A 12,240-nucleotide genomic window follows, 5' to 3' on the forward strand; every position below is an offset into this window, starting at 1 on the left:
TGTTAAAATAGTAATTCAGATACATTTCAGTCTAACTTAAAATTGACAAATTAAGGCACACTCTGATATTTCCAGTTAGATCTATAGATATTGCATTCCCTCTTTTTAAGTCTGAAAATTTTACACAGTCTTCTCTTTATTACTCTGATGCAATTTCTGTGAAATAGAGAATTCCTTTCGGCAAAATGGTGAAATGTCATACTTTTTACCACGTCATGAAAACAACATGTGTTATTCAAGAAAGTAATTACTTGCCCTTGATTCCAAATAGTATTCCCTTTATTCTTACCAGAATTGTTAATAAAGCATATTACACCAGCAACTTCTCTAACTACACCACAATCATTATCTTTCCATGGGTTACTAGGACATTCCAATAAAGAATCTTCCTCCCCTGAACATTGGACATTATCTAACCAATACTCCTCTGTGCCAATTGTAAAATTACTTTTTGTTGTAGCCAAACCTCCACTGAATTATAAAACAATGATAATAAAATAAAAACCTAAACATATCACCATAGAAACTAAGTTATTGTACTACAATCCACAAATATCAAAATGTATTTCAAAATTTTGTTTTCAACTCCAATTCAACTATTCAGATTGCATGATATTGAATATTTGAGGAAAAACTCAGTTAGATATGTGTTAATTTTATGAAACCAAGGGCAAATCTCAAGGCAAGAGCAATTTTGAAAATTAAAAGCCATCAATTTACACAAATTCAAAATGAGCAGATAATACTTTCAAATGAAGTTATATCAAATGAAGCATTAAAGACAAAGTGTTGTATCCTTCATCATTAAAAACTTCAAATCTTGTATCGCTCAAAATGTTAACATGAACAAGGGACTTAAAAATCTGTAATATTTCAGTTTTCCAAAGCAATTTAGTTCTCCGTTGCTACCAAGAAATTACCAGAAATCATTGAGATGGAATCCATCTCTATGGGCCTTGCCGTGGCAATTAGGTTGCACTTTACAGATGTGACTGAGTTGCACTGTTTTGTACACAAAGTTAACCTGGTCTGATTTAGTAAAACTTAAAAATAAAAGATGAAACTTAGTGGAAATATTGGTTGTGGGTAGTAGAGCATTCGCACATTAATAGTTTAAACACATGTGAAGGTAAAGAGTGGTAAAATGTTTGTTTTAAGCCATCTGGAAACACACAGGTCCTTCCCACAGTGGGTTCTCTCCTCTGTGCCAGCTAGCTATTTTGTTTTTTTTTAAATGCATAATTTTGCACGAACTTTATGCATTAAAATCATGAACAAATGAGCAGAAAAAGGTACACATATTTTTTTTTCACAACAATACCATGCCTTCTAACTTTTCCTTACAGTTTTAAAGTGCCTGACATTTTAGAAAACTGTCTTTTGACAGTTAATTTTAGGAAGGCAGCTAAAATTTGTCATTTCAATTGATCTTTTTTTTTTATTTATGCATAGCTACAAATTTTAAGACAAAATATAAGAGAACATCATTTCCATAGATCTCCATTATGTAAGGATTTGAAAAATAAATATTTTTTACTGGAAAAAATTGTTGGACTTGCTTGTTTAAGTGTATTTCTTTATTTCCACAAAATGTCAGAATTATCTGCAGTTACATAACTATAGAGTGGAACCTTCAGCCATATATATGAAATGGATTTGGGAAAAGCTTCCAACTCAAAATTTTCAGTTTTTAATGCAGCACTTGTATTCAATAGAAATATTTATCAGTTGAAAAAGAAGTATGGTATCAAATATATTCCAGACACGAGTCAAAAATAGGTCAAATTTCAAAGTCATAGACCACTATCCATGGTATGTGACACATTGTCTTTATGTGATCTACCCACATGCCAAATACCAAAATCTTATATTGAACGACAGCCTGGACACAAGTTTGTAATGGACGGATAGAGTGATCACTATAGGGTGACCTCCACTTTAAGGAGCCCTAATAAATGAACTAACAATAACATTACCATATCATTCTCTGTACAAAGTCAAAAAGGCCAGACAACTACAGCACATTCAAATTACATAAAACTGGTATACAGATAAGGCTTATAAAATGGGAAAATGCAAAACTATGCAGAGCATTTAATTATATCGGTTGAAGCCAAATTCATATATGAAAGTTTTCAAGTCACTGTTTTTGTCATTATTCTGCAACAATTCAAAAATGGAATGAGGTTTTAAAACAACGTTTTTTATTTATTATTTCAAATCAATGTAATGTGCATGACGTCATAACAAAAAAGTTATATTCAGTCAGTGACCGTACATCACTTCTAAATATATGGTCAATCCATTTTGACTGGTAAGATAAGACAGTTGCAGTAATAAAAAAGTAAAAGTGCTGTAGTTATTAAAAATATTTATTTTATTTTCTATAAATTGTCAAAGTTTACCTGTATCCTAACATTCTACAAACAACAGTGGCATCTTTATCATCCCATTCATCATCACACACAGCCCCTCTATCACCTCTGTGTAACAGTATAACATTTCCTTCATTTTCTTTCTTCCCTCCTACTAGCTCTACACCTATGGAGTCTGAAAACACATTGTAGTCATGAATTTCAAATACCATAAGCCAAGTAGGATAAAAGTCTACCTTTGGAAAAAAAAATTAAATAAACAAACATGCTGTTTCTGAATTAAAAGAAAATTATCATTATATTTTTATTGGAAGATGATATTAATACCAAATAGACATGTTAAAACCTCAGAAGAAAAACTACCGTAAACCAATTAATTTTCATGGTTGCTGATTTTCGCGGATTCTGTCAGGAGAAAATATTTGTTTACAGTATATAATACTGAATGTACCTGGTTTCACTGTGTCTTCCTGAGAAGTTGTCATAGTAACTGTTGTTGTGGTGATATTGTAACACTTGAGGCCAACCGAATCACTTCCACAAATAAAGTCCCACCATGGTTCTTCATTTGAGTCATGCACACATTCATCCAAAGACATTTTTGTATTTTCTGAACAATAGAGACCATTAAGCCACAGATCGTAACTACTAGATAAACCAAATATCTTCTCTGAACCACTGAGGATAAAATATACAGAGGTGATCAATGTTCACAGGTAATAAATACAAAATCATACCTATATACTCATTTTAATCAATAGTTATCTTCCTAAACTCACTACTTACAATTTCCTACACAGATCATTAGGTAAATTAAATATCTAACTTAAATGCAACCTAAATGATAGTACATTCCAAATGCTTCGATCAAAATTTTGTTTCTGCTAGACAAAAATTTGGTAAAATAATGTGCCATACTTACCTGAATCCTAATGACCTGCAAATTACATCAGATACATTGTTACTGATGTTATCCATACAGATTGTTCCTGTCAAATCGTCCCATACTATCTTTACCAGGCCCTCATTATAACTACCTCTGACCAACTCAACTTGTAAACCTTCAACATTAATATACAATAAAATCAGCAAAACACTAAACAATAACCTGTAACCCTACAATGACCTATCTCTAACTAACATCACCTGTAACCCTACAATGACCTACCTCTAACCAACATTACCTGTAACCCTACAATGACCTACCTCTAACCAACATCACCTGTAAACCTACAATGACCTACCTCTAACCAACATCACCTGTAACCCTACAATGACCTACCTCTAACCAACATCACCTGTAACCCTACAATGACCTACCTCTAACCAACATCACCTGTAACCCTACAATGACCTACCTCAAACCAACATCACCTGTAACCCTACAATGACCTACCTCAAACCAACATTACCTGTAACCCTACAATGACCTACCTCTAACCAACATCACCTGTAACCCTACAATGACCTACCTCTAACCAACATCACCTGTAACCCTACAATGACCTACCTCTAACCAACATCACCTGTAACCCTACAATGACCTACCTCTAACCAACATCACCTGTAACCTTACAATGACCTACCTCTAACCAACATCATCTGTAACCCTACAATGACCTACCTCTAACCAACATCACCTGTAACCCTACAATGACCTACCTCTAACCAACATCACCTGTAAACCTACAATGACCTTTCCTCATTTGTCTGCCCAGGACTTGACTTTTATGAGCAACTCGGCGGGTGTTTCTAGAAAAGCAGAGGACGCTTACCCTACCGGTGCACCTGGTCCATGCTCCCAGTTTTTAGTGGAGTCTGAGTTGATCATTTGCTCTTGTTGCTTTGTGTGTATGTTTTAGTGACTTTGTGTTCTTTGTTGTGTATGTCTGTTTTCCATGTCTGGTCTTTGTCCCTGGATTACATTCTTTTGATTACCGCTATAACCTTGGTTCCCTTGATTACTCTCTCAAACCAACATCACCTGTAAACTTACAATAACCTATCTCTAACCAACAAAACATGTTAACTGCGAAATGTTTTAGGGCCATCACCTTAAAGCATTGACATTTATCAAAATAAGTTTAATGCTCACCATATAATGTAACCTGCAAGCTAATCTTTAGCTGATATTAATTAGAAATCAATATAGCAGTTGCATTATGGCAATACCTTCTTCAATAAAGAGCTTCATAAAGGGCAGCAAGATAAAACCACAGAATGTTGAACTCTGTCCACTGACACATTTAGTTTCTAATACACTTATGCATATGGACTTACAGTTCATTATGGACAGTTAGGACACAATACAGCACTAAATTTGAAATTAAATTAAAGGTGAAAAAAGTCTTGGGTACTAATTAAAGACATTTGCCTTTGACTCCTGAAACTAAAACATAAGAGAGGCCAATCTGATTTCCTTAAGGAATCAAATAAAAACAATTCAAAATCTGATAAAAAATTTTAAAAAGATGATTTTATTGGGCTCAACCCATTTGAAACTTTTTAACTCAAAAACCGTAAGAGATATCAGAAATCTAATTGAAAAATGCAGGCACGGATTTTGATATACCAGGTAGTATCCAATCAAAAAAAAAAAAATTAAAATCAGACCTACCTGAAAAGTCGTTTTTTTAGGAGGGAGGGGGGTGTAGTTCCTTTGGCCCAAAAAATGTTAGAGATCTCTGAAATCTGATTGCAAAATGCAGGCAAAGATTTTCAAGAGGAATCCAATGAAAAATAAATTGACCAAAAATAAAAGTCAATTTTTTTAGAGTGTGGTCTTTTTTGTCCCTTCTAAATTGTGAGATATCTGAAATCAGATTGAATAGTTAAAGCAGGGATTTTCATACTGAGTTCTGTAAAAATAAATGTTCAAAATCGGACAAAAAATAAAAATGATGGTTTATGAGGGGGGGCGTGATCACCTTTACAGTTACATTATCTTTAACATTTTATAATAGTATAATTTTTTTTAATCAAGTTTGTAAAATGAGTTACCAAGGCATCCTACTGATTTGGTGTGACTAAATATTTTTGCTTTGTTATGGAATGTTCACCCAGCAAAAAATGAACCTAATGACATGTTCAAGGGGAGTTTTTCTACATAAGCACGATTGGACATGGATCACTAACATCTGAAATACAATATGTGAACAGTTATGATAATAATTTACCATAAATTATAGATGTTACATTCCTACACAGGAGCCTCCATATAATTAGTATTTCATACAAACTTTTGGTATACAGTGTAATATGGAATATACCTGAATGTGGGTTGTAACAAATAACACCAGCATCTTCAGCATGTGAACAGTCATGATCAGAAGTGTATGGACAGAGCAACAGAGATGTTTCATTACCAACACATTCAAGTTCATCTACCCAAATCTGTCCTTTACCCTCACCAAACACACTGACTGTATTCTCTAATACTTCACCACTAATAAAAAAATAATTCATTATTCCAATTGTCATAACACTGATGTTTTCTTTAATACAATACAAGAAAAAAAGAGGCTCCCAGGAGCCTGAATCTCTCACTTGGTTAAATTTTGTCTTTCAATGGCAATAAATTTAACAAGAAGTAGTCTAACAATTTTGGCTCAAGAAGACTTTGGTATGACTTGTCATGAGGATCAATACATGACTTGACAGATAAAAATGAAAATTTGACCACAGATAGATCTCATCATGCTAAACACATTTACCCTATGTCAAAATTTGGCTAAACCTAACGGTTTTTGAGATATATGCGAAAAACTACTGTCTGACCCCTATGTTCTATTTTAGTAACAGCAGCCATGTTTCTTTACAGATCCAAAATCTAAACATAACTTTTGTTAAAGATACTCCAAGGAACATTCATGTCAAGTTTGATTCCAATTGGGCAAGTAGTGTTAGAGAAGAAGATGAAGATTTTAGAAAGAAATCACAAAAATAGCAACAAAAAAAAAATGTCAAAAAAGGGCAATAACCACTAAATGGTTCGACAGATTGAAATCAAAATTTGACCACAGATAGATCTCATCAAGCTGAAGACTTGTATCCATGCTGTCTGACCCCTATATTCTATTTTAGTAACAGCAGCCATGTTTCTTTACAGATCCAAAATCTAAACATAACTTTTGTTAAAGATACTCCAAGGAACATTCATATCAAGTTTGATTCCAATTGAGCACGTAGTGTTAGAGAAAAAGATGAAGATTTTTGAAAGAAATCACAAAAATAGCAACAAAAAAAACGTCGAAAAAGGGCAATAACTCCTAAATGGTTCGACAGATTGAAATAAAAATTTAATCATAGATAGATCTCATCAAGCTGAAGACTTGTATCCATGTCAGAATTTGGCTAAACCTCACAGTTTTGGAGATATATGCGAAAAACTACTGTCTGACCCCTATGTTCTATTTTAGTAACAGCGGCCATGTTTCTTTACAGATCCAAAATCTAAACATAACTTCTGTGCAAGATACTCCAAAGAATACTCATACTAAGTTTGGTTCAAATTGGTCCAGTAGTTTTAGAGGAGAAGATATTTTAAAGAAATAATATTGAAAATAGCAAAAAAACATAGAAAAAGGGCATGAACTCCTAAATGGCTTGACCGATTAAAATGAAAATTTGACCACAGATAGATCTCATCATGTTGAACACTTTTACCTATGTCAGAATTTGGCTAAACCTAATGGTTTTGGAAATATATGCGATAAATTACAGTCTGACCCCTATGTTCTATTTTTAGTAATGGCAGCTATGTTTTTTGACTGATCAAAAATCTAAACACATCTTTTGTGCAAGATACCCCAAGGAACATCTGTGCAAAGTTTTATAAAATTCCCCTGAGTAGCTTCAGAGGAGAAGACTTTTGAAAATTGTTAACGGACGACGACAACAACGACAATGGACGCCAAGTGATGGCAAAAGCGCACATAGCTTTTGGCCAGGTGAGCTAAAAAGGCAACACACACCACTGTATTTTTGTACATTTGCTTTCCAGCTAGAGGCTCTACAGCGCCTGAATGGCTCACCTGGAGAATTTGAAATCATGTACATGTAGTCTTACCATTTAATCAATTAGAACAGTTTATCTTTTAAAGAGATCCCTATGCTTACTTCATTCCTGCTACCCACTGAGCCACACAAAAAGAAGTGTTTTTAGAAGTTTCAAAACATTGGAATCTGTCATGAAATGTATTAAAAAATACCAAATTGATAAACACTAAAAAATTAATAGTCAAAAGAAAAAGTCAAAAAGTAAAGTTCACATAACAAATGGCAATATTAAGGTCAAAAACAGTAAAACAAGAAAAGGAAACCACTGAAACAGCCCTGATTTGTACAGGTATTTCTGAAAAAAACGGTGGGTTAAAAATTTTAAAAATAAAAACACCAAACAGAAAAAATGTAAAAAAAGGGCAGTAACTCCAACATGCGTCAAAAGATCATCATGAAAATATCTCTATGGTATCATGTAATCTTACCATAGAGATATTTTAATAATAAACACTTTTACTCTGTCAGAATTTATCTTAACCTGACAGGTTTTTGCAAAAAGAAAAAAAAACTGTTTCACCTCTACGATCTATAATTAGTAATGATAGCCATTTTTGTAGATGGTTAAAAAATCCCCCATCAGATCTGTGCACAATATCCTATGGAACAAAGTTTGGTAAAAATATGTTTTATACATAGTTTTAGACTAATAGATTTTCAGAGAGAGTAACAAAAAAATAGCTAAACCATGAAAAAAATTGCTATTTCTGGGCAATACTATCTGAATTTTCGGAAATTTTAACTAATGAAAGGTCTTGTCCTCTTTCTGATAAAGCAGTTAACCTTAAAAAAACCTAACTGTTATAGTTTCAATACAGTGTATCCATCTGCACCATGATTTATTCAACATGTCATAGTTTTCCTTTCCTCATTTGTGTACCTTGACATGACTTTTCATGAATAACTCGGCAGATGTTTCTAGAAGGCAGAGGATGCTTACCCTGCCAGTCCACCTGGTCCAAGCTCCCAGTTTTCAGTGGAGTCTGAGTCACTCATTTACTTTTGTTACTTTGTATGTATCATTTTGGTTAAATTGTGCTTTGTGTTGTGTGTGTCTGTTTCCCATGTCTGGCCTTTATCCCTGGATTATATTTTTCATTTTTTTTATTTCCACTAGAATCTTGGTTCCTTTGATTACTCTTTTATATAAATAACAATATACTGCAAAAAAGAAATGTAATTGGTATAAAGGGGCAATAACTTTTAATTGGGTGATTCCATCAACTTAAAATTGGTGTCAGGCCCATATGGTCTATTTTTAGTATTGGTCAGCCATGTATTTTGACAGATCAAAAAGCCAAACAAACTATGTGCAAGGTACCCTAAAATACAATCCTTCCAAGGTTTATTGAATTGAAGTAAATTCTTGGGAGAAGATCTATTAAAGGATGTTGACTAGTATGTGTTTGTAAGGATATTATGGACATTAGACAAATGGACATTAAGGCAGCTGAATAGATAATAGCAACTTACTGGTAATTTGCAAGGCGATTTTTATGTGAAGCAGAATTGAGACTAAATAGCACAATTTGTTTTGTTGTTGCATTCAAGTTCTTTATGGACATGTGGCGGAATAGCGTAGAAGAACCTATGGTACATACCTCTGAAATCCCATCATTCTACATAGAACAGTGGCATCATTATCATCGAAGTTATCATCACAGATAGAACCTTCTTTACCATTGACATACAGGATGACACGTCCCTCTGTACTACTGTCACCTGACAAGGTTACCTCCACATCCATAACTTAAATGAAACAATACCAAAGGATGTAGTTGTTCTTTGATTTTTTACCTGGAAATCCAGATACTTTGAAAACATGTGTGATACCTCATTATTTTTATGCTTCATTGTCACTTGAATGAAATTACAACATTTGGAAAAATAAAGTTTCTTGGATACTGAAGTTTTAAGTTTAGAATTAAGAAAAAAAAAGTGAAAGAAAAAACATTGAACTATTGCTGCCATCCAAGATTTAGTGAGAGTCACAAATGATACCAAATTGCTTTTATCATTTTAAATATTCTAAACTCCTTTCCATCTAAGTTTAGGAGATGTTGCACAGTTCAGCTATTAATCATATTATCTTCAGTTTGTATTATCTAAACACAAAAACATCTTTCATCAAGTTTTGAAAATCTATGTTAAATATCCAACATTCATATCATTTTAAGATTAACAAGAAGTGGTTTCAGAAGACAGACAGACAGACATTTTCAAAAGATTAAAAGTCATTAAGAAGAGCAGATACAGATTGAGTCTTTGTCTAAATTGTCATAGCCTACATGGTTTCTCTGTTGAAGTGGTTCCTTGGTTTTCCTCATGGGAACAAATGACACCAGCATCTTCAGTGTGGTCACAGTCATGTTTAGCCCAGGTAGAGTGATGACAACTATCTATACTTCTCTCTGAGCTGTCACATACTACATCATCTAACCATATTAGACCAGACCCTTGTCCATAACTACCTCCTATTTTAGCTATTCCAGAACTATAAAATTATATTAAAAATGGAATAAGTGTAGGTCTAGGAAAAGGTGTATACAAAAAAATATTTAATAGTATTATATAATATTCTCCTAAACTTTCATTACTTTACTCAATAAAGGTTATAGGTACGTCTTATCATATTAAAGGACCATTATTAATAGTTGAAGTATGAGCAAGCTCTCAAAGAGAATACCTCTGCTTAAAAAGAAGGTAAATATTTAATGTATAAAACCTTTAGGTCTCACTAACCACTTCTAACATTTCCATTACTTTACTTGTTAAAAATGTAATTTTCAATGTTTCACAGGACAAATGATATCTTAAAGTTATATACTTGCAAAGCTTGGAAAATAAGGCTTTCAAAAACTTTATGCAAATGGATTGATGATTGTAGAAATTCTTCAAAAAATTTACTTGAATAAATAAAACTGAAAATCCACATTGTTACCTTTTCTACTTACTGACAGCATAGAGGCGAATTACTCACACATGTAAACAATATTTATACACTTTTGTAGTAAATTACAAATATGATATTAAAGTACAAATCCTTAGCTTCATTTTGACTACTTTTGATCAGAATACACACAAATAATGTACTTACAGTGCATAGATCTATATTCATTATGTTTTTGGCACTACATAGGGGGTGGTCAATTGACCCAGAAGTGTTTAGCGAGGCCTTAAGTTGGATTATTTCCCTTTAGAGCATACTGACTATAAATATACTTCTTTATGCACATCTATATACACTGCTTAATGTTCCTATGAATTTCATTAGAATCTCTTCATATAACAATGCTGTTTGAACCAGGTGAGCTTAAACATGGTTTGATTGTGTTAATAACAAATTTCTGAAAGAGGCTGACACATATTAAAAATACTGTAAAGGTCATATCCAGTTGAAAAATATACTGTAGTGAAGAAACCTATAACCCAAACAGTTACTCATATGTAACCAAGCATTCTACAAACAGCTACTATTCTGTAGCCAAACATTCTACAAACAGTTACTATCCTGTAGCAAAACATTCTACAAACACTTACTATCCTGTAGCCAAGCATTCTGAAGAAACCTATAAACCAAACAGTTACAAACCTATAGCCAAACATTCTACAAACAGTTACTAACTTGTAACCAAGTATTCTAAACAGTTACTATCCTGTAACCAACCATTCTACAAACAGCTACTATCCTGTAACCAAGCATTCTACAAACAGTTACTATCCTGTAGCAAAACATTCTACAAACACTTACTATCCTGTAGCCAAGCATTCTGAAGAAACTTATAAACCAAACAGTTACAAACCTATAGCCAAACATTCTACAAACAGTTACTAACCTGTCACCAAGCAATCTACAAACAGTTACTATCCTGTCATCCAGCATTCTACAAACACTTAATAACCTGTAACCAAGCATTCTACAGTTACCATCATGTAACCAAGCATTCTACTAACAGTTACTAACCAGTAGCCAAGCATTCTACCAACAGTAACTACCCTGTAACCAAACACTCTACAAACAGTTACTAACCTGTAACCAAGCATTCTACAAGCAGTTACCATCATGTAACCAAGCATCCTACTAACAGTTACTAACCTGTAACCAAGCATTCTACAAGCAGTAACTAACCCGTACCAAGCATTCTACAAACAGTAACTAACCTGTAACAAAGCATCCTACTAACAGGTACTAACCTGTAACCAAGCATTCTACAAAAAAACACTATCCTGTAGCCAAGCATTCTGAGGAAACCTATTAACCAAACAGTTACTAACCTGTAACCAAGCATTCTACAAACAGTTACTATTCTGTAACCAAGCACTCTACAAACAGTTATTATCCTGTAACAAGCACTCTACGAACAGTTACCATCCTGTAACCAAGCACTCTACAAACGGTTACTATCCTGTAACAAAGCACTCTACAAACAGTTACTATCCTGCAGTCAAGCATTCTGAAGAAACCTATAAACCAAAAAGTTACAAACCTGTAGCCAAGTATTCTACAAACAGATACTATCCTGTAACCAAGCATTCTACAAACAGTTACTATTCTGTAACCAAGCACCCTACAAACAGTTACTATCCTGTAACCAAGCATTCTACAAAAATTTACTATCCTGCAACCAAGCACTCTACAAACAGTTACCATCCTGCAACCAAGCACTCTACAAACAGTTACTATCCTGTAACCAAACACTCTACAAACAGTTACTATCCTGTAGTCAAGCATTCTGAAGAAACCTATAAACCAAACAGTTACAAACCTGTAGCCAAGCATTCTACAAACAGATACTATCCTGTACCA

The 12,240-nt window shown here is 33.5% G+C and overlaps 1 protein-coding gene across 2 annotated transcripts in view; it reads right to left on the minus strand.

The window, feature by feature from the left end:
* LOC148618637 (scavenger receptor cysteine-rich domain-containing protein DMBT1-like) overlaps positions 1 to 12,240 on the minus strand; it is a 59,893-nt gene that overhangs the window by 21,937 nt on the left and 25,716 nt on the right. For both annotated transcript variants that reach the window (XM_088577725.1, XM_088577726.1), the window contains exons 19-25: positions 9,722 to 9,927; positions 9,035 to 9,182; positions 5,645 to 5,820; positions 3,298 to 3,436; positions 2,827 to 3,053; positions 2,406 to 2,550; positions 290 to 471 (exon numbers count right to left, since the gene is read on the minus strand). In XM_088577725.1, coding sequence (XP_088433851.1) covers positions 290 to 471; positions 2,406 to 2,550; positions 2,827 to 3,053; positions 3,298 to 3,436; positions 5,645 to 5,820; positions 9,035 to 9,182; positions 9,722 to 9,927 — 1,223 coding nt within the window. The remainder of the gene's footprint in view (positions 1 to 289; positions 472 to 2,405; positions 2,551 to 2,826; positions 3,054 to 3,297; positions 3,437 to 5,644; positions 5,821 to 9,034; positions 9,183 to 9,721; positions 9,928 to 12,240) is intronic.

Source organism: Perna viridis, chromosome 4 (genome assembly GCF_037379345.1).
Source record: "Perna viridis isolate PV_CMFRI_1.1 ecotype Kerala chromosome 4, ASM3737934v1, whole genome shotgun sequence".
In the NCBI taxonomy this organism is placed as follows: Eukaryota; Metazoa; Mollusca; class Bivalvia; order Mytilida; family Mytilidae; genus Perna; species Perna viridis.